This window comes from Vanacampus margaritifer, chromosome 15 (assembly GCF_051991255.1).
Source record: "Vanacampus margaritifer isolate UIUO_Vmar chromosome 15, RoL_Vmar_1.0, whole genome shotgun sequence".
Lineage (NCBI taxonomy): Eukaryota > Metazoa > Chordata > Actinopteri > Syngnathiformes > Syngnathidae > Vanacampus > Vanacampus margaritifer.
The window spans coordinates 15,875,144-15,901,291 of record NC_135446.1 but is presented as its reverse complement, the minus strand read 5'-3'; the positions used below and the strand labels follow the sequence as shown (position 1 = coordinate 15,901,291).

Sequence of the window (26,148 nt, the reverse complement as noted above, 5' to 3'; positions counted from 1 at the left end):
CGACATGATTGGTCCATGCGTCAACACATCCGTATCCGGTTGGAGACGCGGCCTCTTCTCATTGGGCAACAGCGGCACACTGCGTTCACGCTCAAAATAGCAAAATTTATTTATTTTTTTTAAAAAAGGAGAGCAATGATGATGTCAAATCGAATGAATACTGAGCTCTAAGAAAAAATAAAAATAAAAAAAAATAACAAAAGTTACGTTTCACTAAAGAAATTGGAATTTACGGAGAAATTCAATCGCTTTTAAAATTATAATTGTACTTCAAAATGTTAAACATTCCCAAGATTCCTTGCCTCTTTCCATTTGTTGGTAAAACCGTTTTATTTGTTGATTTCTCAAATGATAAAATGACTCAAACCACAAATCATAGTTTTCAACATGTACAGTACATTTATTGTGCATAATTGTAAAAAAGAAAAAGAAAAAAGTACAAAACACACAAATCGAGAATCAAATGAAGAGATTTCTACTACATAGTACATGCGAATATTTGACATAAATAACATTACAGAAAATTGAGTACAAAATGTGACAAAACAATGCATTATTCCACTAGAAACCGTAATCATTTTATGAGTATAAAAAGATAGATTCCATTCAAACGTACGCATTTCGGCCATAAGTGCTGGCAGCTACACTCCTGGTCCGAGCCGGTCCAGAATAAACAGTACCCCTGCTTTGATGAGGCAAAGGGCTGCGGAATAAATTAATAAACACATCAAAATGAAATCAAACAACTTTTTAGGTTTGAGGCGGGACAGCGTCACTTACTACTTCTCCTCCGAACCCATCCTGCAGGAGCACATGAGACACGCCCCGCCGGCTATGGCGAGCACGGCCGAGCACCACCCGATGTAGAGCCCCTCGCCGATTTCGTACCTGTGACGACATAAACACGAAGGTAAGGGTACGCAACGTTGCTTCCAGAACGTGCCGCATTATCCGTACCTTGTACCGGGAAAGAACGGGTCGAAAAATTCCTGGGTGATGTTGAAGGCGTACCATGACACTGCCACCATTGTGCACAAACCTATTTAAAAGTAAATAACAGAAGCAGCTCAACAAATTCACCTCCTATAATTCACCGCTTCCCCTCAGATTAAATTTTTTGTTTTCAGCAGTTTGAGCAATTTCTCAGCACAAGACAGGACACGTCAATGTCACCATTGTGCGCAAACCTAATTTTTTTTAAATTAATCATTAAGGAGAAAGCGACAGCCAAACAAGTCCAAAGTCTGAATGCAAGAATTGATTTTTATAAGTCGTAAAACGCGTCTTTTATTATCTTTAAGGTGTTTTATAGCAGCTGTGCTTGATGATGCCGTTTTTTTTTTCTTTTTTCTCACCACTCATCTTGAAGCAGTGATTCCCGACCACAGATCGCTGCGTGAAATAATCAAATTTCATGAAATTGGTGCAAAAATGTGTTCACCTAGCTGTAGCATTTGCCATTCATTTAACAACTTCAGTCATAGCGTACTCACAAGTAAAAAACTGTGTTATAAGTGAAGTATTTTAACACACACACACAAAAATAATAATTGCAAGAATAAATTGCAGCTCTCATTTCCCACAAGTGAGGGGGCATCACAGGCTGTAAATCCATCAAAACTAAGCAAAACAAAAAAGCGATATATTGGGGGCTCGACTGATGAAGCCCAATAAAGTGGGGGCTTAGGACGGAGCCCTGCCATGATACGATACCACGCCATCTCAAACCATTACTGATTAATTAATTCATTTCAAATAGGCACCCAGGCTCCATGAGCTTGCACCTCTGGACAAACTAATGTATTCTTTTTTAGGTTAAAAAAATTCCAGGAATAGAGTGTGCGGGTGGTTGTACGCATGGTGAGCAGCGAGTGAAGTTGGGACGGAGAGGTCATGCCCATCAGCATTTTATAAACAAACATGAACCAATACATTTTTTTCTGCACTATATATTTTCATATTTTTAGAGGTGGCACTCCACTTACCTTGAAGGATAAAAAGTACGCCGGCGGCGCCCGCGATCCGGCCCTTGAGCACGTAGTTGTCGCCGCCCGCCTTGGAGCACTGCACGCCCACCAGCGCCGCCAACAGGCCGAAGGCGCCCATCACCACCGAAGTGATCATGAGGGCGCGGGACGCCTGGATGTAACCTTGGAGGACGGTAACAACATAAGGATGTCCAGTCTTCGTTAAAATAAAAAAAAAAAAAAAAAATAGTGGGTCCGACTTACCGTTCAAAGCGAGCAGGGACGGAAACTCCCGGCAGTTGTGGACCCCAGTGGAGTCGGTGGCGCAGGACATCCAGAGGTTCTCGTAGATGGTGGACGTGGTGATGACGTTGCCGTCCACCGTGGACGTCTTCCAGTAGCGGTTGGGCAGCGCCACCCCGACCATCACCCAGCCGAGGAAGCCCAGAAACAACGCCACCACTTCCACAATCGGATCCATGATTGAACCCCTACCACCCTCAAGGTCCAAAAGCGGCGAGCTGGAAGCGACGTCCGGACGTCGGGAAGGCGAATCAAAGCATTGGCTGCGATGGCTTGGGAGTAGAAGTATGGAACGCTCGCCAAATATGAACGCTCGGCAAAGTCGTGGATTTATATCACCTGCTTTCTCCGCCCACTTCAACACACACTCACACGCATATCTGCTACTACTTAACACCCCCGAAACGCAACAGGTGTTTATCGGCTCACGCAAAGTCCAATGGTCACACGAGCTCTCCACTATGTCCTTAAAAAAAAAAAAGAACAAATTTAATGAATCAAAGTCAATAAAGCATAAAAAATAAATAAATAAATGCATCCAGTTTAGTCGAACCCGAGTATATTTAACATGTGAATATTCATTATTAAAATCAAATATGTATTTTATCAATGAAAAATTGTATTATTTCCATTTCTAAGACTTGTTTTAAATAAATAAAAATTTTAAAATGATTCATAATCTTAATTCAATAAATGGCGTGTGATAGGATTCAAGGACAGCACATTATAAAAGCGTCGATGCAACCCTACACGGCAGTTTTTCCACATTTTTGGAATAATTCTCAACTCAACTGAACGATTTCACGCTATTTTCTATAACGCTATCGGATTTTTGAAAACGACACACGTTCAAGTTGTCTTGTCTCCCTCGTGCAAACGTGAGTTACTAGATTCGTCTGCGGTGTCATTGACCACAAATCAAATAAAGGCATAAAGCAAACGCAGTAAACATTGCTTTGCAAACAACTCGAGCCATAAATATTTACAAGAACGCACTTGACAAGTTTGACATGATCAACACGCCACACTTAGATGACGCCAATAAATAGATCCTCGGTTATTGTGTTATTTTAGTAGCAACAAAGACTGGCTAGAGGTCTGCTTGTGTTTTTGTCGGAATGGTGTCACCTTGGTGAACTGTCCGTGCCCTCTCCCTCGTTATCAGCCAGCTAATTAATCGTGACACACAAACATAGAAGACATGTTGGGTAAGCGGAGACCTTTGTGATGGAATTTTTTCCCACTCCCTCAATTTAAGCAGAGTGCAGGGAAGAGGAAACTAATGGAGGACTAAATATTGGAGGTAAATATTGCAAAACTTCGAGTATGACAAACAGCACCTTAAAACATCAAAAATAATTTAACTTGAAAAAATGGTTATTGCAATATATATATATATACATATATAATTTTTTTTTTTTTTTAAATACGATACAGAAAAATGCGGAATGGAATTTTCATAAATCAGAACAAATTTACCAGATAAAAAAATACATCTAGTTTTCAAAATGTTTTTAAACTATCTAGAAAATAGCCCAATTAAATAACGGTCAGTTTTTCCAGACACCCTCACATGTATGATTTAATGTGCTTAAGAAAAATACAAATAAATAATAATCGTCACAGCAAATTGCTCGTTTGTCACTTGGGAGTTTCGGTGCTGCTGTCAGGTGAGTTAATGATTAGCATACCACGAGGCTGATAACGCACACCGCACATGCACACACACACACACACACACACACGACGGTGTCGTAAAACAACGTTGACAAATTTGATTTCACCTTTGGGGGTCAAGATCATTCATAAGAAGGACAGCCAACTAGGCCAAGTTGTGTGTGTGTGTTTTTTTAAAAAAATTTTATGTCAGCACTCAAACGTTAAGATCTTAATGTTCTCAGCAGCAACTTCCTGTGAAGTTGGCACTGCCGATAAAGATGGAATTGTTTGATGAGGTGATGACTCATGTCAATATTTTTTATTTTATTATTGACGGTCGGGGGAACAAGCTGTTACAGAACATTCCCTTTTCAAATGATTAGCATGAAAACAAATTGGATGATAAATAAAAGCTGTAGTTTGATGCTTTGTTTGTTATGTACACAGATGGCAGCTGGCGATGGATAGTCAATGTCAATGCAAAAGAGAATATATCAATGAATGTGGTAGTCCAGGAAAAAAAAATAAAAAAAATGCTCCGCTTAAAATTTGGGGCCACGCTTGGCCACCGCCAGACCGATGAGCCCGGCTAAGCCGGCCACGCCCAGACCGATTCCCCCTACGATCGCCATGCCGACCAAGCCATCTAGAAAACAGGACGGGATCAGGAACTTCACTTACTTCCGACCACTCAAACTCACACTTGTTAATTTTACCTTTTTTCAAAGCCTTGTCAATGAGCCCCTGCAACTCCAGGGCCTGTTTGTTGCCGGGCTCGTTCTTTAGGAGGATGCGAATGTACTTCAGAGCTTCTTCGTACTCCTGCCAGACGCACACAATGGCATTTATGCCGTCGGCTACTTTGGTTCACTCATATATTTATTGATGTCCATAGTCCAAAAGAATAAGCGTGAAATGTGGTTGGGCTTGTCACCTTCAGTCTATAGTTGGCCACAGCAAGGTAGAAGTAGAAGTGACGCGTGTCATCCTTTGAGGCTTTCTGGACAAGTTCTTTAGGAAAACAACATACAAAAATGTGAAAGGAATTGGGAGGAAACAAAAAAGAACATGTGGGCTGACAACACTCACCCTCCAACAACGCAATTCCTTTCTTGATATCATCAGTGTATTTGCTCCTGATAAGACACCAGGCGTATTCAAACTTGGTGTCGTTGGAAACGGCTCCCTTTGCCAGCTCATTGTTGTATTTCTTCTCAAATTTCTACAAAAACAGCACAGCTAAATGTGAGCATGCTTCATACTTGAACAAAATATGCAGTCAGTGTCAAGCTTACAAAATTACAGTATGTTTTACCGAGTCAAAAACACCATCAAATGGCTAATAGGAAAGTAGCAATTGTTATATATTTTTTAAATACATTTTTGGTAAATCAAATAGTCTTAACTTTAAAAGGTTACGCTGTAAAATTGTGAGATTTAGGGTTACAAAATAAATATAGGCAATTAGAAAAAAAAATGGAGGTTGGGAGTCTAGTTTAAAGACTTATGTCGTTAACTTTAGCATGACATCCAAAGGAGCGTTAGCATTAGCTACCTTAGTGACGATACAAATTATTCACCGTGAATTAAAACTATTCGCTTATGGCATGGTGGATGGGGTGTTGCACGTACATCTGTTGGTCGGACGGCGAGCTGTCGAACGACGTGAAGAGGGAAAGAAGCGTATTTAGAACACAAGGGAAACTTACTAGCAGGTCTTCGGGAGCCACAACGTCGCTCAACACAGCCTCCATGTTTGCGGAAATAGAACGCGGCACTGGGAAGCAATGATCACGCCTATCTTGAATACGTCATCGTGACGTCACAACGAAGCTAAAATGGAGAAATACTTTTCAGTCACTAAACGCAAATACAAATGAGAAATTTAATTAAATGTCCTGAGAGAAAAAAACACACACGCAGTTTATATTTTTTAATTACTACTTGTAAAATACGTATCATTGCTCAACACCACAGGATTGAACATGTACTATTCTGTCAAAAAAGAACACAAGAAACAACTGAGTTTGTTAACAAAAATTAATGGACCTGCTTTGTGAAAATCCACTTGAAAATGTCTGTCAAGGTCAACACTACTTTCTGTCTATTAAAAAAAAAAGTGCTTGACTAAATGTGGGGTCCTGCGCTAAAGAGGAAGGTGAAGGGAATAGTGGGAGTGTGCCCAACGGCGGACAGGTTTTCCCACCCGACCAATGACGGGCAGTTTGTGGGCGTAGGCGCGAGGTGGAATGGCGGCTGGAGTCGTAGTATTGGCAAAGGTCGTCTGGAAAGGCCGGCGACCCCGGCAACTGCGGCCCATCTGTCTCCCACCGATGAGGAAGGAGAAGACGAGGGGTCCCGTCTGAGGGGAGGTGAAGCGAGCTTTGGGGAAAACGTCACGAGGCGGACCCGCCTGCTTCTGGCCCGAGCGAGACGTGGACGATCGGGAGCGCTGAACGGATGAAGACGTGGAACGAGCCACAGCCCTGGTTAGGGGGAAGGGGGGAAACATACATGAGTTTTTGGTTTAAACTTTTTTCTTCTTTTTTTTTTACAAAGAAAACTCTAAATTAAAAAAATCTTAATAAAGTGTAACATTCAAATTCACTTACAATTCATAATAAAAACCACTGTGAGATAAATTAAACTTTTTTTCTACATACATATGTCTGTTAACATTAATGTATTTACAATTTGAAATGCAAAAAAAATAATTAAAGTTATATTAAATTTAAACTTTCTTTTGAATAAAGTGGTTTAACAAGTGTAAAACCTGTATCTTGAAACAAAAACATTTAAATAAAAAAAACATGTAATTGAACTAATGACATATTTTCAAGAGTGTGATATCTTGTAATATTTAAATTTCGCTACAATTTTAAATGAACTGAACTTTGTTACATTTGAAAATAGCATGGTATCAAAATGTAAATTATTTTTTAATTACATTTTATTTTCTATTCAAGATTTTTTTCCAAATAAAAGTGATATACTAAAATATAGAAGAAATTTGACAAACTTTAATAGAAATATTATAAATAAAAAGTGTTGCCTTGCAACATTGAAATTTCATAATTTTTAATGTCAAAATAAGATTAGAATATGCCGTTAGCATCCTCAAAATTCCGCAGCGGCTCGCAAAAGTACCCCCACCAACCCCAGGCCGCCTTACGTAATTTTGTTCATTGTACCTTCCGGATCCAGTAGCGGCCAGGCTGGGCGGGGGCGGGTCGGTCCGAGGACTCCCATCCTGCCTGGGACTGATATTGAGGTTGGCCGTGAGCTGGGGCATCTTCCGGGCGGTGTCGTGATTGGTGGCAGGCCCGGGGGGTTCTTTCCTGGTCTCTCCGGGCTGCACTGGATCGCCACCGAACCCGGGCCCGGTGCTGAAGCGCACAGCCAGGCTGTCCCCGAAGAAGGAGTAGAGTTCACTGTACATGGCGGGGAGCGGGACAGGTGTCCAGTCCTCCCACGGGCAGCCGGCGCCGCCCGTCTGAAGGTGGCTGGCAATGCCTAGGGCGGCCTCGGACAGAGGTTCCGGTGGCGGGCTGAGACCGGGCGAGCTCACCCTGTACCCCAAAACGCCCGGTGCAGAGCCCGAATGGGCACCGGGGCCTCCGTCTGCTGCCGGCTGGGACAGAGAGAGCGCCTTCATCTTTAGCAAGCGCTCTACTGCCACCTACAGGACAACACAAACATTTTAAGTGCCGCTTTATTTGCTTTGTTGCACCCACTGATCTGAATATTTGATTGGATAACCGATAGGCCAATACCTTTGAAGCCACGAGGCCGCCATATTGCTCCTCCCCAAAAACATTTCTCATCATATAATCCTATACATTTACAGCAGTGGTCCTCAACCCTGATCCTCAGGGACCGGTATCCAACCTGTTTTCCATGTCTCCCACAGCCAACACAGGTGGAGATCGTTATCAGCCTTCTCCAGAGATTGCTGATTAGCTGATGATATGAATCACCTGTGTTGGCTGTGGGAGGCATGGAAAACAGGCTGGATACCGGTCCCTGAGGACCAGGGTTGGGGACCTCTGATTTACAGTATCGAAATTGGAGAACATTTGAGACAGCACTTAGTAGAGACAGTTTGATTTATGATGATTTAAATGTGTTAAACATAAACAAGAGGACTTGAGACATTTTACAACTTAATTACATGTATAAATGATATGCTTAATGATGTCTACAGAAGGAAATTGTATATTTTTTTTATTGAAAAATTATAACTGTAATTCAACAAAAGATGCCTCTGCCAAATCTATTATTGGGGTCTAAGGAACTGAGCGATAAAAGAAAAAGAGGGTCTCAAAGCAGCACATTCAGTCCACTTGTTATTTATTTTTTATTTTTTTAACTTGTTAAAAAAATAGTGACCACCCGGCCCTATACCAACTGCCTACGAGCAGTATTTGTCTAATCTGTACGTATACCGTATTACCGTTTATACAGTAGTCTGCTCGTGAGATGGGAGGAGCAAGATGGCCGCCCTGTGACTTCAACGCCCGTGTATGGGCGATCGGCTATCCAGTCATATATTCAGATCAGTGGTTGCACCAAATTATGGATCGTTTAGGACTAACCAAGATGGCGCCGTAGACCTTGTGTCCATCTGCTTTGACCTGAGCGTTAGATACCGAGTGGTCATCCAGCACAGCCTGCAGGTTGGCCCAGTACGCAGAAAGATGCGGGAACAGAACTCTTTCAACGGCCTGAAGGGAAGGTAAGTCGGTAGTTAACAAAATACAAACAAATGTAGGATTCTTAATCATGTAAAATGCTGAGATTAAAAAACATACTTTCCATCCCAACGCATGAAGGCCCACCACAGCGCCGTAGTGGGAGCACAGCGGTCTGACAGGATCCGACAGAACCTTCTGAAGAGACAACAGAATCTGGTGGTACAGCCCACTCACCAGATCGCCATGAATCCTGGAACCAAATCAGCACGACGACGCGTTTTCAGAACAGTTACCAAAATTCAGTGGTTCTCAGTTGGTGCTATCATGTAAGTGGTCCCTTGGCCCCTCACCCACCAGAGGATGTGACTGAGGAGCAGGGCGGCGTAGTCCCTCAGGGTCCAGTGGTCGTTGAGCGGGTTGATGGAAGCCGCCAAGGGCTCCAGGATGCAGTACATGACGCTGGAGACAAGGCTGCGCACGTACGAACCCAGATACAAGTAAGGGTTCTGGACCAGACTCTTCACCATGTGGAGGAGCCTGTTGAGCTGCTCAAGGTCGTGGCTCACTGACTTCACCTGTAAAAAATAAAAAATAAAAAAAGTTAACGAATACAATATGCACACGCTTGGCTAATGGCCTTTACCGGGCTTACCCCACTGATGACATAAACAAAGTATGGAAGCAAGGCAGCAATCTTGGAGTTGGACTGCAGGTCCAGGAGAGCCACCTGAAAGAAGGTCAGAGGTTAATTGGAGCTCGTAGCGTCCGAGCAGAGGCGGAGCGCGGGGTGCACCTTCATGAGGTGGGGGTCGTCTCCCAGGATGGCCCGCGTGATCTGCTGGTAGTACTTCAACAGGTCCTCCGACAGGGACTGGACCGCTGAGGGAACTTTGAGAACACGGCTGTTAGTTGCGGTGTTTCGCCGTTCTGGTCGCCGAGGAGTCTTACCTGTTCCTTGGGGTTCCACGTTCCCTTTCCCGTCCAGGTATGACACGCTCACTGCCAAAACAACAACAAATGAGACTTTTAAGTGAACCCCCGTTTATCACAGGGAATATTCAAGCAACAATTCCATTAAAGTCCATTAGCTTAATGCTAACAAAACTAGCATCAATATCCCAATAGTGATAATGCACAAACTATTTAATTGTTCTATGTAATTATCGTATTTTAATAGAAGACTAATACTGTAGGGATTTTTCTTATACTTTAGTTTTTGTTCTTTGGAGGTGGGTTTGAACGGCATAATGTATTTTCGGGCTAAAAACTAAACTCAAAGTATTCCATCCGAGTCGAGTTATCAGCAGCCACTCAGGGCAACAGGAAAAACAATAGAAAGAAGACCACTGTACCTCGAACCATGGTCTCCGCACAGCCTTTGGGAATGTTGGTGGCCAGGGCCAACTCGACCAAGTTGACGTCACGTTCCTCGGTGAAGAAAAGCTCCCCTTCTTTCACCGAGCGGAAAGGAAGTGCATCTTGGGACCCGTAACCACAGATGGCCTTGTGAAGGTTCATTTAAAGGTCAATGTGAGCAATACATACCTACAAATATATTAATATATACCTCTACATTGCTCCAGCGCAGAGCTCTGTTAAAGTCTTCCACTGTTAGCTTCCTTCTCTTAGCGTGTCTCATGAAATGAGAGCTGCCCTGTTGTGTGTCACACACAAACACACACCATCAGTTTTTGCATATGCAGTGTTCATCACTGTCATAATTGAAAAAGTTAGGAGTCACTTATAAGAAAAGCGGTATGTGTTCATGTTACAATTTGTGTTAATGTTAAATGTTACAGTAGCTTACAATAATAATGTATTCATTAGGAAAAATGCCTCAGAATTTCCACATATGTGTGTCCAAATACGTGTTTATCTTTAAAGCATGTGGAAGGGGCAAAACGATATATGGTCTGTGTATCATGGTTTTGAGTCTGATTGGCATATGCCGCTCATATTTGCTAACCTGCGTCGCCTCCCTCAGCCGGTAGCATACGTCCTCAGCCAGCAGACCGGCGACATCGTCGCCGAGCTCCACACCGGCGCTCTCGGCCATGAGCTTGATGGACTCACGAGACACTTCGGCGAAGCGTCGCTCCTCTCGCTCCGCCATCTGCTTCACTTCTTAGCATGCAGCAGCTGAACATGAGATAAGCGGGGTGAAAAGGGCACAAAAATAGCAGACAAATTAAGGAAAATGCTATTTATTTACATTGGAATTTGTTTTTTTTATTCTGCACATAATTATTATTTTTTTAATTACTAAAAATGTTGGTGTTAGAATGGATTTCTATAATATATATATATATATATATATATATATTTTTTTTAATATAAATTACCGACAGATAATTACCTCAAAATATATAAATTATATCGGAAGGATGTCTCCTTAACTTCCACAAACAACGCTGGCTAAAGCTTCGCTCTTCACCCAGTGTGATTTAAAAAAAAAAAGTTTAACATACTTTTTATCTTGATCTGAATGGTCTTTAAGCTATGATATGCAAAAATAAATGACTTTATATGGCAATAAGTTAAAAGGCAGTGTTAAAAACGAATCATATTCTGTTCATGTCTGCCAAAGTGAATACACGTTGAGCTTAACCGTGAAACATGTCAAATCCTACCCCGAATTAACCAAAAAACACATGGCATATGACTCAAACTTTGAAAAGTGTAGTTTCTCGACTGCGTGTCCATGTTATGAACATTTCTTCCTGAAATGTAGCATTCTTCCAACGGAGTTTGGTGGACGATATTTAGCTAACCCCAGAAAGCTAGCTGAAAACCAACCGACAACACTAAACTGTAACAGCTCACTTTCAGCATTTTCGATAATGCAAGTTATTCACAATTTTACATTTCTACTTACTTTACAATACGCATGTAAATCGAGGGGGAATAATTCACGTGGAAGGTTTTCTTGGACATTGACGTAGCAAGACTGAGTAGCATCTGCCATAACAGGGTCAAGTTCGCAATTGAACAGGAAGAAAATAAACCTAATCCGGTTTCAAAATTTGACAATTAGTCTCACGATCCTAGGCGTTTATCTACCAGTTTTTTCTCTCGTTTTCCTAGTTTAAAAAACAAACAAAACAAAAACCAGAATACCATCCACCGAAACAAAGTTTGAGGGAAAGTGTGTTTTATGAGAATGTCAAAGCAAGAGGTGCGACATCCGGTTACGTCGAAACGTCATTCGAATCCGTACTATTGTATAGTTCGACTTCCCACAACACGAATTGAACAAAAGGACTGCACTTAAACAGCGATGGGTCCAGTTTTGTTTCAAATTTTGGCAAATTACAGTTTGTGTTTCAGCTGTGAACTCTGTAGTTTGTGTGGTGGAAGTATTTTATAAAAAACACACACAAAGTTATCCTTGGATTAGTGGTGACAAAAATATCCATCCATTAATCAATTTTTTGCAGTGCACTTAAAAAGGTAGAGAACTCTGGTCCTCAAGAGCCGGTCATGTCTGTTTAGATGTCTCCCACATCCAACACATAGTATATGATAATCCATCGTGTCCGATGAGGACTTCTACTTCTTCTGTTGGTGGGTTCTGAGGTGACTTAAGAGTCCAATGCGAGAGCCACATGTTCTATTGCAGTGCAGGCATGTGAAGTTAGTACTGGCAATCCAGGATCATAATCAGGTGTGTTAGAGGAGGGGACTATAAAACTGGCAGGACCGGCGTTCTCTAGCCCTGTCCTATAAAGCATTGAGAGATTAAAAACAACACCTAAAAGATCTATTTCACAGAAAAGTAGACCATTAAAATAAATTGATTTTATTTGCATCAAGTCATACATTCCTCCCAGTATGTACAACAGGTAAAAATTAAATTACACTTAGTCACTGTAATTCAGTACGACAGTCCAACTACTAGATTCATTTCTAAAAAAAAAAAAACACATAACCAACTTTAAAAAAATAATGTCTTAAAAAATAGTTTTAAAATTTTGAAACTTAAAAAAAATAAGAAAAAAGTATATTTTTGTGTGTATTCAGGACTGATATTGTTCCCACTCGTCACAGGCCTTGTTGCTCTCCACCTGCTGCAGATGCAAGGCCAGATGCATCAGCAGGTCACCAAGGTGCTGGCTGGAGAAGGTGAAGGCGTTGTGGGCTTGGGGGGAGGTGGCGGGCGACTCTGACGGGGACTCCAACGTGGGCGACACCGGGCCCGCACTACTCGGGCCGGGCTCGACGCTTCGCGCCCCAATGGGGATGACGTGCCGGAAGCGGCATCGCGTGCCGAACACACAGAAGCCAAAAGAGGTGAAGGTGTTGCAGACTCCTATCTGGGGCTTGTTCATCACCTCCGCATGCAGGAAGTTGCAGCGCGTGCCGTAGGGGCAGAAGCCGAAATTGCTGTATGTGCGGCAGGGAACAGTGCGGCGGACGCGCCGCGGCACGGGACGCTGCTCGGTGGCACCGTGGACGAAGAGGCAGCGGCTGCCGTAGTAGCAATAGCCCGCCTCATGGTAGCTGCGGCACAGCTCCGTCTTGTATTTGGGGTGGCGAAAGGGCACGTGGAGGTCACGCAAGCCGTGGGCGAAAGTGCAGCTCTCTGCGTATTTGCAGCAACCCGTGGAGGCGTAGCGGACGCACAGCTCTGTCTTGTAACGGGTGGAGCACGGGAGTTGGGTCAAGGGGGGGTCCAAGACGGGCAAGAGGGCATCAACCAGGGAAAGGCCGGCATCATCACCTTTAACACTCTTCCTCTCTTTGACTACCAGCTCCTCATCATGGTAATCAGGAACGAGCAAGCCACCGCTTGCCTGCGAAACAAATGGTCAAAGGTCAGGTGGGCTAGCTTTACGCTAACACACAAAACAGAATGCCATAGCTGGGCTAACGAAACTAGCATCAATATCACTGTAGTTCTAAATGTTTAGGCAACTTTTATTTGAACACAAATGTCAGCAACGCATGCAGACATACACTTCTCACATACTTTATCCTCTGTGAAAAACGACCGTTACTGCAGATATTACTCAGCTGTGAAACTCTACTTCATGAATGGACTATACTGCGCCCTGGTGGCCAAGACGCGCACACTGGTCAGCAAAATTCAAGCCTTTGAAACTTTCATTAATGTTCGGACTCAACATGGACGTGTTGAAAATGTTGCCATAGTGAAATATATCAATATAGGTGTATTTTTCAGCTGCTGTTTTTAAGATAATCCAATTAATTTCAAGACACATTTCTTTGAAGTTTAATTTTATTAGCTGATGTAGCAAGCCAGTAAAAAGGGGGGAAAAAAAGGAAAAGAAATGTCAATTTATCAATGATTCCAAACCACTGCACCAACAAATTAACCAATTTTACTGAATTTAAAAAAAAAAAGAGTTTTGGAATGACTTACCTCAATCATTGCTGCGTGCGTAGATGTTTGGCAACTTGACTTGCTCTTGATTGGTGATGTGACCCCGATATTAATTAGGCACAGGAGACATAGAAGGATCTTTCAAAACAAAATGGCGTGGTCTACACAAGTGAGGCTGGCCGGGACACGAAAAATGTCAACTTTCTTCTGTTACAGAGCGAGAAAAAGATAAACTCTGCTCGGTTTTGGAAAACCCAAATAAATGGCCCGGACCGGTTGTCATAATTAGGCTCTGGTGTGCGCGAGGGTCACGTGGTGGAGGTGGAGCAACACACCTGGTAGACGATTTGCGGTCCAATTTTTAATTTGAATTTTTCTTTCTTTCTTTTTACTAGTGACTCACTCATTATTTTATTATTATTAATATTTTTTATTCTTTTTTTAATCGCATAGTGCTCTTTTTGGGGAGATTGGTCAGAATGCTGCATTTTATTAAATATTCTAAAATATATTTATACATTATTTCCTCAGCCCCCATATGTATGTATTTAGCCCAGGGATAAAAAATAAAAAATAAAATTAAACGGAGCCGTGCCTGCGTGAATGTCACTGAAGTGTTTCAGAATGCACAGGGTTGGCCAAAAGTTGGTATAGTTTTTAAATCGAGGAAGGAAATAACAATAAAGGAGGAATGCGGAAACAAGGATGTATAAAAAGAATGAAGGCAAAAAGGGATGAAGGCAATCATCACCACTTTTAGGGTCTCTTAACAGGTTCAACTGCCCTGTAGTACAGGAAAAAAAATCTAGAACTGCTTGACCACAAAGAAAAAAAAAAACTTTATTTCTTTTCTTATCAAGAGACATTACAGGATACAGAGACACTGGAATAAAAATAAAAAATAAACTTGAGAAGAAAAAAAAGTTTGTTGCATTTGTCTCCGGCTGCCCATATAAAAAGTCAGTACCCAGCCCCCCATTTTTTTGAATGTTCACATGATCGGCCCACCTACCCAATGAAGCAGAGCCATGTTTCCCCTGCATTTTCCATAACGGAGCTCAGTGATGCACTTCAGTTTGTGGGGAAAAAAAATAAAACATTTCCAATAATGCAGTTATCCACTTTTCTTTTCTTTACACAGACTAGTATTTGCTACAAATACTTCTATTTATTTTATTTTATTTTTAAAGAGAAAGCTAAATCCCACATTTGGACCAAACTTGCTTGTAAAAAAACATTCCATCCAAGTGCTGTGCAACTCAGGAATTATGATGATCCAATTTGTTTTCTTAAAAATGCATTGTGGGTGTTAAAATAGAAACGTCAATGAGAGTTGAGGGTCCTGATCAATATATTGGCAACACTACTGCTCAAGCAAGCACAAAACAAGCCTATGTAATTATACAGTTGAGCTTCATGATTTTACGGGATAAAAATAGGAGTATATGCAATTCTTGGGATATTTGGCTTTCGGTTTTGGGAATCATTTTAAATAGCGAATAATTTGTTGTCATTTGTTTTGTGCTTGCCTTGTTTTTGTGAGGGTAATAAAAAATGGTCAAGTTGCAAAACATCAGTTAAAGTTTGAACTATTTAAAACTTCACTCCTCCATTTTGGGCACATACAGCAACGACGCACACATTCACACGTGGTGTGCTTTATCGTCCGAAAATGTTTCAGGAAGGAGGAAAGAAAATATCTCGTACTTAAATTACACATTTGAAAGCCGACGGCGTTAAAAAAATTGTTCAGGACCTGGAATAAAATCATACAAAGCCTGAGCTCTTGTGTGAATATTGGTTAAAAAAATCCTTGTTGGGGGACAACAGAGAACTTAAAAAGAAATGGGAAATAAAAGACGACAGATACGACGGACACAGACCCCGTACTGTTAAAAGAAGCCCCCCCCGGCCTAATTCAGTCCTCAAGGACGATGGGCTCGCTGGTGCTAGAGGGGAGCAGGGGCATGGTCAGGGGGCGAGGGGGTGGCGGCGGCAGCTTGATTCGGACCGGAAGGTGAGGTTTCCGAGCGGCCCGGCGCATCTCGGATTGAGTCAGATGTTTCCTTAGAGCCCTGCGTGAAAAACACATTTGTCAAGAACTCACGGTGGAATATGAAATGTTGAAAATACATTCCGGATCCACAGTACCTGGTGTCCTTGGTGGCCACGAACACAACAGGGTTGGGGGCTTCTCCCTGGCTGACCTTCTGACGCTTGATGACAGACTGCGAGGTGGTCCTCATGCCTGAAGTGTACGACCTCCCGTTGGCCGAGAAGGGCATTCCCGTGGCCTGTCCGAAGCAAAGCGGCGTTTTTTTAGTGGAATTTCGGCAACATCGGCGTAGACCGCGCCAGGACACTCACGCTGTCGAAGCCCCTCTTTCCCAGCAGGCCTTGGCCCGCGCGAGGCTGGCTGGCCTGGTTCCTGTTGATGGGCGTCGGGGGTCCCCTGGATGCCTTCAGCTTGAGAGGAGCAGAGATGGCTGCGCAGAACATGGAAGATAAATAAATAAATAAATAAATACATCAAATGAGGAGATTTTATTTTAAGGCCAGCTATGCCAGACACTCTTACCCAAGTCCTTCACGATGTTGGCCAGCGACGGTCGGGGCACCAGCTTGGTCTTCACAGGAGTTTTTGTCGCTTTGGGCAACCGGATCATACCTGAGGAGAGCACAGTCAAATGTGGGCCCGGAAACTTCGAGCTTGACGGACAGGCGGCGCGTGTACGTACACTCGGCCTTGACGGCGTTGGCGTTGATTGAGGCGTACGGGCGACGCGCCGCCCGCCGAGGCTGCAGGATGTCCTGGCAGACGCGCCGGGCCACGCGGGTCAGCTTGGTGGTCTGCAGGATGAACGTCTGGCGGTTCTTGGCCAGCAACTTGGCGCGGCCCTCGTTGCGAGTGAACGGCGACAGGCCCTGGACCTCCTGGCGGGTCATGTGGCCTCGAGGCCCCGATTCCTGAAGTTGACGAAGACAATTAAACCAAAGATCCACGCATGTTCCGAGAAACTGAAGAACAGGACGTACAGAGCCGGTTCTTGCTGCGCCCTCCAGTTGCGTTGGGGTCTTCAGGCCGCCGTACTTTTTCCAGTAGATCCAGCAGGAGGCGCATAGTCGGCATTGCATGTTGGGGGGCCCCCAGGCATACCATTGAGGCGACTGAGCCGCTAGATTGAAACCGCACAGCTATTAATTGAAACTCAGTAACAAAAGACGCAAATGTTAGACCTTATTTAGCTACTTACTGTGACAACTCTCGCAGTTGAGTCCTTTCTGGAAGCCAGCGGCCCCGTTCATGCCAGGCTTGCTGCCTGGCACCATGATCTGATTGGGGTTGGGTTTGGTGCTGTTTGCAAGTTAACAAAAGTTACTTGGAGGATTTCTCCGGTGATGTTGCAGTGACATGTAATACTCACTAGGTGGGGATGTAGACCTGCTTCAGCTTACTGTCCGCTTCTGCTGCTTTTAGTCTTTTCTGGAGAGGAAGATTACCAGAGATCAACGTGGGGGAAAAACACGTGGCCATAGTATAGCTACAAAAAAAATTGCAAAAGGGTGTTTACCTGCTGGATGTAGCGGTCTGTAGTCTTCCACATGTAGTAAAACTGGACCACACTGGCTAAAGACTTCCAAGGGAGCTGCACGGAAAAAATAACATTAAACCTCAATGATAAAAAAATAAAATAAAAATCATAATTATTAGAGGTGGGAATCTTTGAAAGTCTCACGATTCGATTCAGATTTTTGGATCTGCGATGCGATTCAGAATCGATTTTCGATAAGAAACGATTTTTGCTTAAAAATGATATATGCTTGACAATGATTTTTGCTTCAATTTATAGATGTTCAAGGAATCGTAATGATCTATTCCAGTCTGACTCGCTAATGCTAATTAGTGCTCTACTCGCGGCACTTTTATCACACAAAAGAACGGCTCCACGCTGCAAAAAAAACAAAAACATGTATTGGAATAACTTGATCGTGACTTTTTCCTTCTATTCGCTAATATGGCTACAACTTAACAGTGTATCAGCCCACGTGGAACCACACTGGCCCTAAGTGGCCAAATCAGGTACAACATGAACAGCGCTACCAATAAAGGCGCACACAAAGGGAAGACAGTATAAAATAATTTAAATAAAATCGATTTTGGGACATTTAAAATCTATGCTGAATCGTACTAAATGAGAATCGCGATTCTTATGAGAATCGATTTTTTTGGCACACCCCTAATAATTATTTTTCAAAATTCCTCATAATTTTCTCCCTCTTGCCCATCTGCTTACAAAGTCCTGACGGATGTCATTGAAGTCTTTGCCGTATTTCTCCAGCGCTTCTTCAAACAACATGGCCTCAGAGGCGCTCCACTCCTCCATCTCGTCGCGACAGAGCACGGGACCCCCCTGGGGCACCAGGGTGGACATGGCTTTGGCCAGGTCGTAATTGTTCTTTTGCAGCGTGTCCATGGCATGAAACTGCACGCAGAAGACGCACAAGAGTGAGGCGGGCCGACCGGCTCGTTGGGTTATTGAAGACCGCGAGTGGACGTCTGTTCTCACCAGCGTGATGTCTCGCGAGGCTGCCGCCGCGCTCATGTGCAGGCTGGGCTGGCGGATGGAGCTGCTGCAGTCCAGGGCTCGAGCGAACGTCCCGACAGCTCTGTGAAAAAAGTGCACGGTAAAGCTTTATCAAGTCTTCATAAAAGTAACCGCACTTTCATTACTGCTGAATGGATTTTTGCTAAGATCTTCGGATGGGGGGGGATTAGTGGACGGGTTGTTACCTTGCTACCACCAGGAACTGGTCAATCTGGGGGTCTTTGAGTTGGTTGTCGGGGTCCCACACCTTGGTCTCCAGCTTCTCCTGGATCCGGTCGTCCAATTCACCTGAGACGAAGCGGCACGGGTGTCAGCTGAGGACAGGGGTGCGGTTGCATTTCGCTACTCACCCTCTACTAGCTTTTCAGGGACATCGGCCTGGTACTTGGAGCCCACCCGGATCTCTCCCTGGTCGGCCAAAAGGGTCTTTTGGACCGGGTCGAACACCAATGAGTAGAAGAAGCAGTCCTGAGGAGATTGGTGAGCAATGAAAAATGAGATTATATTGTTTTTATTTATTCTCTCAAGGACGCTTTTTACAGTCGATACAAGTTCAGTGTCGAAGAAGTGCATCCTACAACGTTTAAATATCATTGCTTTATGAAACATGAAATGTTGAAGTTATAAAGCCACACATTTATTTGCATTATTGTTGCAATCTGACTTATAATTTGATGTTTATGCCACACTTGTTTGATTGAATTTTGTGAAGTTATATGAATATTTAGTGTTTAGTCAGTTAACACCTCTAATATTATCACTGCTATGTGAATAACACTTATGTCCATTTTTAAAAAATATATATTTTTTTTTAGGTTTTTGGGATGTCTGCAACATAAAAATACATTAAAAAATTGGGGGGAAATGTGTGGGTTTTTTTTTTTATACAAAGCAGCGACGACATGTTATATTATTTCATGGTTTATTTGCCTTTATTTTTGCACAAGTCTAACCCATTAGTAATAGCAATGCGAAGTGCTACATTATACAATTTGGTGAGTTATTTAAATAGCAGAAAAACTGATGATTTCTCTGTTAAAAACAAAAACAGATATTTGAGGTGTGAAATGAATCCAAAGAACTCGAACCTCTTACCTCTTTCTCTAAGTATCCCGCCAAGACATCTGTTTCATTGAGTAGGGTGACATTACATTTCCCCCTAGGGAGACAGTGAGTAGCACAACTGAACACGTGCAAACAATTATACATTATTTTGCTTATTGGTGGCGAGTCAAGCGAAGGTTTCACTGGAATCGCATGAATGAGTCGAAAATGCAGTAGCGCGCGTTACCTGATGTGAGTGGCGGGCAGAGATTCAAACTGTCGCGAGAGGAAGAGTTCTCTGTGTTTGAGCTGGTGCTTCTGTGGTTCGGCCAGCGCCGGCTGCTTGGACTCCTCCTCGAATTCCCCTGCAAGAATACGACAAATACGATTGCGAAATTACTTTTGAGCAACAGTGGCGGTAAAAATCCATTTCAAGCTTTGTACCTTTTTATATTTCCGAAAGGCGTCGTGTTTATGAGTCTTTTTCCTGCACAGTATATGCACTTAATGTGTGCGTGAGTACTTTTAACACCTCTGCAGTGCATCTTTTAGAGACACAATCACGCACGTGTTCATTTGGCGACGCGATTTACGCATTCCTAATTTCCAGGCGGCCCGAGCAATTTGTTGCAAGCCGAAGGGGGCGGCACCATTATCGCTCCATCTCTGGAAGGACTCCGCCCCTGCGCTCTGCCACAGGAAACCCTGTCAGTGAAGGGCAAGTGAGCCAGCGAGGCCGCGCGCAAACACATTGGGGGAGGGATGCAACCTTCGGCTACACCCCTTTTCTGTTAACCTCTCAACCCTCTCCCCCCCACACACCCCCCCTGTCCGGCTAGTCCCTGCTAAACAATGTAGGAAACCCTGTGTACCAAACCTGAGGCGCCCATCCCCCCTTTACCCCCCAACATGTATCCCAAGTTGCGACACACACACATAGAGCAACACGCACCATCTTGAGAAGGGGGGGGGCAGTGTTTTTTTTTTTCTCCGCTTAAAGAAAACACACACTATGCAGGGTTAACACGTTAGGTGCCACGACACTGGGGGGGACACATGAAGGGCCTTTTGTTCTGTGGGGAGGCGCACATGGGAAGCAATATTATGATCATTTCTTATGGACGGGCACCCTGACTGGCACGATGGACCCAAATGAGGATCCCATTTTTGGGAATTTTCGGACGGATTTTGTCGACAGTGTCCTCATGTGACCGGCATACAGTACACGGTGGGCTAACTGCAGCGCCTCGATTTTTTGAGGTGGGCATGTCTTTGTCTGAGGCAGTGCATCCAGTAGGGAGGGAGGGAGGGCTTGCTAATGAGTGAATGTGATCAGACTCCAGTGAGCTGCATGTCATAAGCGGCGCCGGGCCTAGCTCCTTATATCGCACACGGAACAAAAGAAGAGTAGGGCTTTCCCTGAGAAGCAGGTCAAACGAAAGGCTCGCGGATAATAAGAAATTATAAAGTTAAATGTTTCACTCCAATTTGAAGGCATTTTTGGACCAGATTTTCTGAATTTCTACGGAAGCCATCATCCGATTTTCAAAAAGATCAATGTGTTGTATTCAGGTTGAAGTGGATTTTCCAACCAAACTCAGCATTTTTGGGCAATCGTGTCATGGAGCTATTTGAGGACATGGAGGGGACCCCTCGCTCAGTCACAAATGCCATAAAATAGGTGGTAAGGTTCAGGGTCAAGTGTTCTGGCATTATAGTTTGGGGTATAAATATGGGTTTTAACTTTCAATATAGGTAGTTATAAATATATATATGTGGGGGCTTTGGGTGGGGAGCTTTGTAGTGATGTGTGTCACTTACTTGCATTGCTATCGGCGAGAGTGTTGAGGTTGCCTGAGATGTCTCGTCTCCTGAAGAGACAAACCACCTTTGCTTCCACGTTCCCATTGGCCGTCTGCACAAAACACAAAAACGTGCCCATCAGCCATCGCACAAGAAAACTTTTTTTTAGTAAGTGTATTCAAACTGTAGCGAATGCCAAGCTAATTTATTTATTTATTATTCTTTTGTACAGTTTTTATTTCCTAATCACAGCAATGTGCCGGAGCCAATCCCAAGCAGTCTTCGGGCAATAGGCGAGGGTTCAGCCTGAACTGGATGCCGACCAATCGCAGGGCACACACAAACGAGCAACTATTCACACTCACAATCACACCTAGGGACAATTCAGAGTGTTCAATTAACCTATCATGCATGTTTTTCAGAATGTGGGAGGAAACCGGAGAACCCGGATAAAACACACGGAGGCACGGGAAGAACACTGAGCTCAGCTAGCTACTTTAGCATAGCTCTCTTGGGCAATTATTTGGCGCTCACCCTTTTTCTTTTTTTGCACCATGGGTCGCTTTCGCATAAAGACATATTTTGACAGATTATCTAAGGCACGGGGCGCAGCAACACAGAGATAACCGTCTCACCTATGGCCCTTCCGTGCACGTTCGGCCACCTCTCACGGTGAACGCAGCCGTTAGTGGGGCGCGAGAGTCAAGGCAGCCGGATGTTGTTCATAGGCTATTGCACAATTCATCACCACGGTCAATTTAAAAAAAGAAATGTGCCTTAGCTTTTATTTTAGAACTGACCCTCGGAAGCAAATGTGTTTCAAATTGTGGCTAGTCTTAGCTATATTAATGAACTATATTATATTACAAATGTGTCTATGTTTATCTATTTAGGCAAGTGACGTGTGGTGTGACAGGCAGAAGGATTAAATGTTCTTCCACTAGATGGGATGAAGGACAATTAACCTGCGTATCCACATGTTGCAATTCATACGATAAATTTGTGAGCAAACTGAAATGATTTCACTGATCACATTTTTGGGCGACGTTTTTGTTCGGTGATGTGTAAAATGTGTGCCTTGGCCCAATAAAAGCTTGTGTGATTCTGCCGTCCATATTGCACCATGGCCAAGCAAAAAGCATCCATTAGGCACTCCAGTGTAAGAGTGTTACATAAAGGATGCTCCTTCATCTTTGACTGGCTAAAAATCTGCTGCTGCCGTTAGGGTGTTACATAAGGAAGCTCCTGTGCCAGCGTTGGGTCACTACGACACACAAGAGAGCGATCTGCGTTGCCACGAGGTCAAACCACGTGGGGGAGGGGGTGAGAACGGCGCACCTTGTTGAGTTCTTCTATCCTGCGGATCAGGTACGGGTTGCTAGAGGAGTTCTCGAAGTACACGTAATCTGGAAGGAGAAAAACCCAACAAGAGATTACATCGACGAGCGTTGAATTGCATCCACACTGTTGCCATGGCGAGCTGGCAAGCTTCCATACAGTCCACGCGAACGCCGACAAAATTAAATGGCACCACAAATCAGGTGGCGACGAGGGATGCTTTCAAACGTCACCACGATGTGCTGCATATATACAAGGGTGTTTCAATGAGGTGTGTGTTGTGTTCGAGACGTCTGAAGCGGAGGGAAAATTATGAAACCCACCCCCATTCAGAGATGCCCAGAAGGCACACTCGCTAATTTGCACGTGGCTGTCCTATCTACAAGAAGAAAATTGGAATACCAACAGACACTTACACAGACGGAAGCACAGAAAATTAAGATTCTGCAATGCTCTCCAGATATTGCATTTCAATGACAAGCACTGTCCTTGACACGATAATGCTAGTATGAATCCCCCAAAAAATATTGCAATCAACCTTAGTTGTAAGGGTAAGAGTATTATTATTATTATTATTTTTAAATAACGTAACAGTGTGTCAAACATATGGCTCGCGTGCCAGGACCAGCCAGCCAGGGGGTCCAATCTGGTCCTTTCATTTCATTTATTTATTTATTTATTTTTTTAAATGGGACAGAACATATTAATGAACATTTACAAATAAAAATAAAATATGTATGGGATTATAGCCATTTGACAAATTTGCATCCTTTGTCCCATTGGCAGAAAGGTGTCCAAAGTGAGAAGGAGAGGAGAGAGTAAAAGCATAATACATAAAAATACATAAATACTATTGCCATCACCATAAAGTGCTTAATTGCATTCCATTTCTATAACAAAACAGAGATAGTCACAGACTGTAGAGGATTAGGATAGAATGCACAAACTAGTGTTTTTCACCAAAATTAACTGTTGTTCTTTTTCCACTGGAGGGGACAACGACGACGACTTAGACCTGCACTAAAGGTCCGGATCAGTGTGGGAAACAAACTCTGGTCCGTTTAAAGCGGATCAAACAGTGCTGGTCTGAAAACACCCTTAAAGGACATTCTGAAATTGGACCAATAGTTAGGATTTGATGCAGAAAAATAAAACAAAGCAAAATCACTCATTTTTGTGACGAAAATTTCAGATTACTCAGCAATAAAATAATAGGAATATTTTCAGAGTGTAATTATTTGCTGTAAAGCCAACAACAACAACAAAAAACAGTTGTTATTAAACTGCCGTTATTAGTAGCTTATTAGATCATAGATATAGTGGTCTGGCCCACTTTAGATTAAATTTGGGTGAAAGTGCCCCAACATTGACATTTAAACCCTAACCCCCAAAAGAAACAAATAAATAAACAAAATTAAAAAATCATTTAAAAAAATCTGCTATTTTTTGCCAATTGTTTTCTTTACTATACAAAGTTAAATACTAAAGGACATTCTATTGTAAAACAGTCAAATGTTCTGCCTGTAATTAACTTCTTTATTGTTTTATGCAACAAGGGACCCAAAAATAAGTTATTTAGCACTTTTCATATATCTTTAATCAATAAGCCAATTGATCAGTTATTGGAATTTTATTCTGCCCAATATTGTAATTTGCATGTGCCTCAGAAAAATCCTGATCGATCGTGCCCTAATATAATCTAAAACCCAACCAAGATGAAATATCTCGAATCAAGGCAAAAATATGCTTGGTCTATGTCAAGGCATTTCTTCTTACCAGGCAGTTCTAACTGTGAGATGGATAACCAACAGTCCACTAAAGCAAAAAGTTGTTTTAACTACAGTGAAGGCTGCATTTTCTCATTTCGGCATTACCGAATTCACCTTGGTACTGATGAACTATGTTGAAATCTGTTAGGAGTTTCATGTTGACAAAACTAGTGCTTTGCCACCATCTGGTCGCATCTACAGGGTGACATCGATTACTATACTCATAGATTTTCACTATTCAGTCTTTCTTGTTTTTGTTTGTTTTTAATGAAAAACGACAGTCATGTGTAAACAAAACCCTCTGCCCCCTCCAAAAAAAAACTAACTTCTGATCTGGTTTGGCTACCAGGCATTCTCAACGCAAAGCTAATGCTAACTAGCATCGTGTGCAAAGAGTCCACTTCAGGCTCGATGTTGCCTTTAAGTAAAAGTGCGACAAACTGTTGTGCTACTACGCCGAATTGAATGTTATAAATCGAGTGGGCAAGACTAGGAGCTTCCCAATAACTTTATTGGCGGACAACGAAACGAATCTGAAAGTTGACCTTTTGCAGCACTTATGCGCAATTTAGGGGGTGTAAAACTACCCCTTGGGTTGTACTATTATCACAAAAGCGGGGTTTAAACTTGTAGTTGCGCTATGTGACTTAAATAGTTGACTGGAATTGAAAATAAAACGTACGCACGGTTAGCCTAGCAAGAGCTAGCTGGGATTAGCGGCTAGCTCACAGACAGCTAGCGTGTGGCTAAGCTAACGAGCAGCCCGCAGGAACAACCACGCTTGAGGGAAGAGGTGGGGGTGGGGGGTGTTAAAAAAAAAAAAAGGAAAATAAGACAACTTACCTCCCACTCGATACATGTTGGCCGCCATTCTTTAGTAGTGAGCTCCAGCGTAATAAGGAGAGGTCGTCTGCGGGGCTCTGTTTTTAGTCCATTTATAGACGCCCGCGTCGTGAGACAAAGCCGGCCGGCTCCGGGGCACAACAAGCCGAGTGAGTTGCGGTTTAAAAAAAAAAAAAAAAAAAAAAAAAGTTGAAAGTTTCCGTCACGAAACGCTCCCCCAAAACATTGGTCTTGAATTCGCTCCCTCGCGACAATCTTCTCCTCCTCCTCCCCCTCACTCGCTCATTCACACGTCTCTCCCTCCACTCTTCCTCCCATCCTACACTCAGCGTAGCTTCATCCTACAACTCTTCTTCTTCTTCTCTTTCACTTCCACTCGGTTACACGCACCCGTCATCTTCGGAAACGTTCGGTAAACATCGGAAACATCACCCTGACCAAGCAGTTTTGACAGACGGAACGAGTTCTGGCGGCAAAAACTTAAATGAAAACTCACAAATTAAAAACGAATTTTTTTTTAACATTTCAGGTTTATCTTTTTGACAGAAATAAAAAACAAAACAAAAAAATATTCAAAAAACATTTGCTGGGCATTTGTGTCCATCTGGCTTCATTTTTTTTAAGAGCATTTGATGTGTGGAATTTCATTTAACTTATCATAGCCAATTGCGGCATCGTTAAATAGATCAATATCATACTATTTGTATTTGCAACAAATTCTCTATCGTCACCACATTTAGCCAATTGAAACCTATGAAAACTACTGTACATTTAAAA

General features: G+C 43.0%; 5 protein-coding genes across 5 annotated transcripts; all 5 read right to left on the bottom strand.

The window, feature by feature from the left end:
• Window positions 1–376: 376 nt before the first annotated feature.
• On the bottom strand, window positions 377–4,075 carry cldn15a (claudin 15a). Its single transcript, XM_077544723.1, has 5 exons — window positions 2,232–4,075; window positions 1,986–2,150; window positions 958–1,039; window positions 781–888; window positions 377–703 (listed from the first exon to the last, which is right to left on the bottom strand). The coding sequence occupies exons 1-5, from the start codon at window positions 2,806–2,808 to the stop codon at window positions 607–609; spliced, it is 1,029 nt and encodes a 342-aa protein (XP_077400849.1). The 5' UTR covers window positions 2,809–4,075; the 3' UTR covers window positions 377–606.
• A 158-nt stretch (window positions 4,076–4,233) lies between these two features.
• Window positions 4,234–5,740, bottom strand: fis1 (fission, mitochondrial 1). The gene is made up of 5 exons (XM_077544725.1): window positions 5,639–5,740; window positions 5,019–5,151; window positions 4,864–4,940; window positions 4,646–4,751; window positions 4,234–4,575 (listed from the first exon to the last, which is right to left on the bottom strand). The coding sequence occupies exons 1-5, from the start codon at window positions 5,681–5,683 to the stop codon at window positions 4,472–4,474; spliced, it is 465 nt and encodes a 154-aa protein (XP_077400851.1). The 5' UTR covers window positions 5,684–5,740; the 3' UTR covers window positions 4,234–4,471.
• A 107-nt stretch (window positions 5,741–5,847) lies between these two features.
• On the bottom strand, window positions 5,848–11,781 carry taf6l (TAF6-like RNA polymerase II, p300/CBP-associated factor (PCAF)-associated factor). The gene is made up of 12 exons (XM_077544597.1): window positions 11,499–11,781; window positions 10,590–10,762; window positions 10,191–10,277; window positions 9,976–10,126; window positions 9,572–9,622; window positions 9,417–9,511; window positions 9,276–9,350; window positions 8,978–9,198; window positions 8,741–8,873; window positions 8,525–8,653; window positions 7,121–7,608; window positions 5,848–6,415 (listed from the first exon to the last, which is right to left on the bottom strand). The coding sequence occupies exons 2-12, from the start codon at window positions 10,734–10,736 to the stop codon at window positions 6,076–6,078; spliced, it is 1,917 nt and encodes a 638-aa protein (XP_077400723.1). The 5' UTR covers window positions 10,737–10,762; window positions 11,499–11,781; the 3' UTR covers window positions 5,848–6,075.
• Window positions 11,782–12,406: 625 nt separating this feature from the next.
• On the bottom strand, window positions 12,407–14,254 carry cth1 (cysteine three histidine 1). Its single transcript, XM_077544739.1, has 2 exons — window positions 14,007–14,254; window positions 12,407–13,416 (listed from the first exon to the last, which is right to left on the bottom strand). The coding sequence occupies exons 1-2, from the start codon at window positions 14,013–14,015 to the stop codon at window positions 12,640–12,642; spliced, it is 786 nt and encodes a 261-aa protein (XP_077400865.1). The 5' UTR covers window positions 14,016–14,254; the 3' UTR covers window positions 12,407–12,639.
• Window positions 14,255–14,782: 528 nt separating this feature from the next.
• Window positions 14,783–25,706, bottom strand: mta2 (metastasis associated 1 family, member 2). Its single transcript, XM_077544961.1, has 18 exons — window positions 25,372–25,706; window positions 22,760–22,827; window positions 21,440–21,533; window positions 19,866–19,983; window positions 19,670–19,733; window positions 18,925–19,042; window positions 18,760–18,862; window positions 18,536–18,635; window positions 18,263–18,451; window positions 17,540–17,614; window positions 17,393–17,451; window positions 17,222–17,322; window positions 17,004–17,143; window positions 16,706–16,934; window positions 16,546–16,635; window positions 16,335–16,453; window positions 16,119–16,261; window positions 14,783–16,042 (listed from the first exon to the last, which is right to left on the bottom strand). Exons 1-18 carry the CDS (start codon window positions 25,397–25,399, stop codon window positions 15,886–15,888), a joined length of 1,995 nt encoding a protein of 664 aa, XP_077401087.1. The 5' UTR covers window positions 25,400–25,706; the 3' UTR covers window positions 14,783–15,885.
• Between the last annotated feature and the right edge of the window lie 442 nt (window positions 25,707–26,148).

What these genes read in the sequence shown, in the direction of transcription:
- taf6l (XM_077544597.1), bottom strand. Translation starts at nt 10,736, where the DNA reads ATGGCGGAGCGAGAGGAGCGACGCTTCGCCGAAGTGTCTCGTGAGTCC. An exon ending in TGCGCTGGAGCAATGTAGAG is followed by an intron (nt 10,127 to 10,190) that starts GTATATATTAAT and finishes AACCTTCACAAG; the next exon opens with GCCATCTGTGGTTACGGGTC. An exon ending in CGTGGAACCCCAAGGAACAG is followed by an intron (nt 9,512 to 9,571) that starts GTAAGACTCCTC and finishes GTGTTCTCAAAG; the next exon opens with TTCCCTCAGCGGTCCAGTCC.
- fis1 (XM_077544725.1), bottom strand. Translation starts at nt 5,683, where the DNA reads ATGGAGGCTGTGTTGAGCGACGTTGTGGCTCCCGAAGACCTGCTA. An exon ending in AGGAATTGCGTTGTTGGAGG is followed by an intron (nt 4,941 to 5,018) that starts GTGAGTGTTGTC and finishes GTTTTCCTAAAG; the next exon opens with AACTTGTCCAGAAAGCCTCA. An exon ending in TGGCCAACTATAGACTGAAG is followed by an intron (nt 4,752 to 4,863) that starts GTGACAAGCCCA and finishes TGCGTCTGGCAG; the next exon opens with GAGTACGAAGAAGCTCTGAA.
- cldn15a (XM_077544723.1), bottom strand. Translation starts at nt 2,808, where the DNA reads ATGCATTTATTTATTTATTTTTTATGCTTTATTGACTTTGATTCATTA. An exon ending in GTCCCTGCTCGCTTTGAACG is followed by an intron (nt 2,151 to 2,231) that starts GTAAGTCGGACC and finishes CCGTCCTCCAAG; the next exon opens with GTTACATCCAGGCGTCCCGC. An exon ending in CGTACTTTTTATCCTTCAAG is followed by an intron (nt 1,040 to 1,985) that starts GTAAGTGGAGTG and finishes ACTTTTAAATAG; the next exon opens with GTTTGTGCACAATGGTGGCA.
- mta2 (XM_077544961.1), bottom strand. Translation starts at nt 25,399, where the DNA reads ATGGCGGCCAACATGTATCGAGTGGGAG. An exon ending in TCTCGCCGATAGCAATGCAA is followed by an intron (nt 19,984 to 21,439) that starts GTAAGTGACACA and finishes GTATTCTTGCAG; the next exon opens with GGGAATTCGAGGAGGAGTCC. An exon ending in CAACGCCGTCAAGGCCGAGT is followed by an intron (nt 16,636 to 16,705) that starts GTACGTACACGC and finishes TGCTCTCCTCAG; the next exon opens with GTATGATCCGGTTGCCCAAA.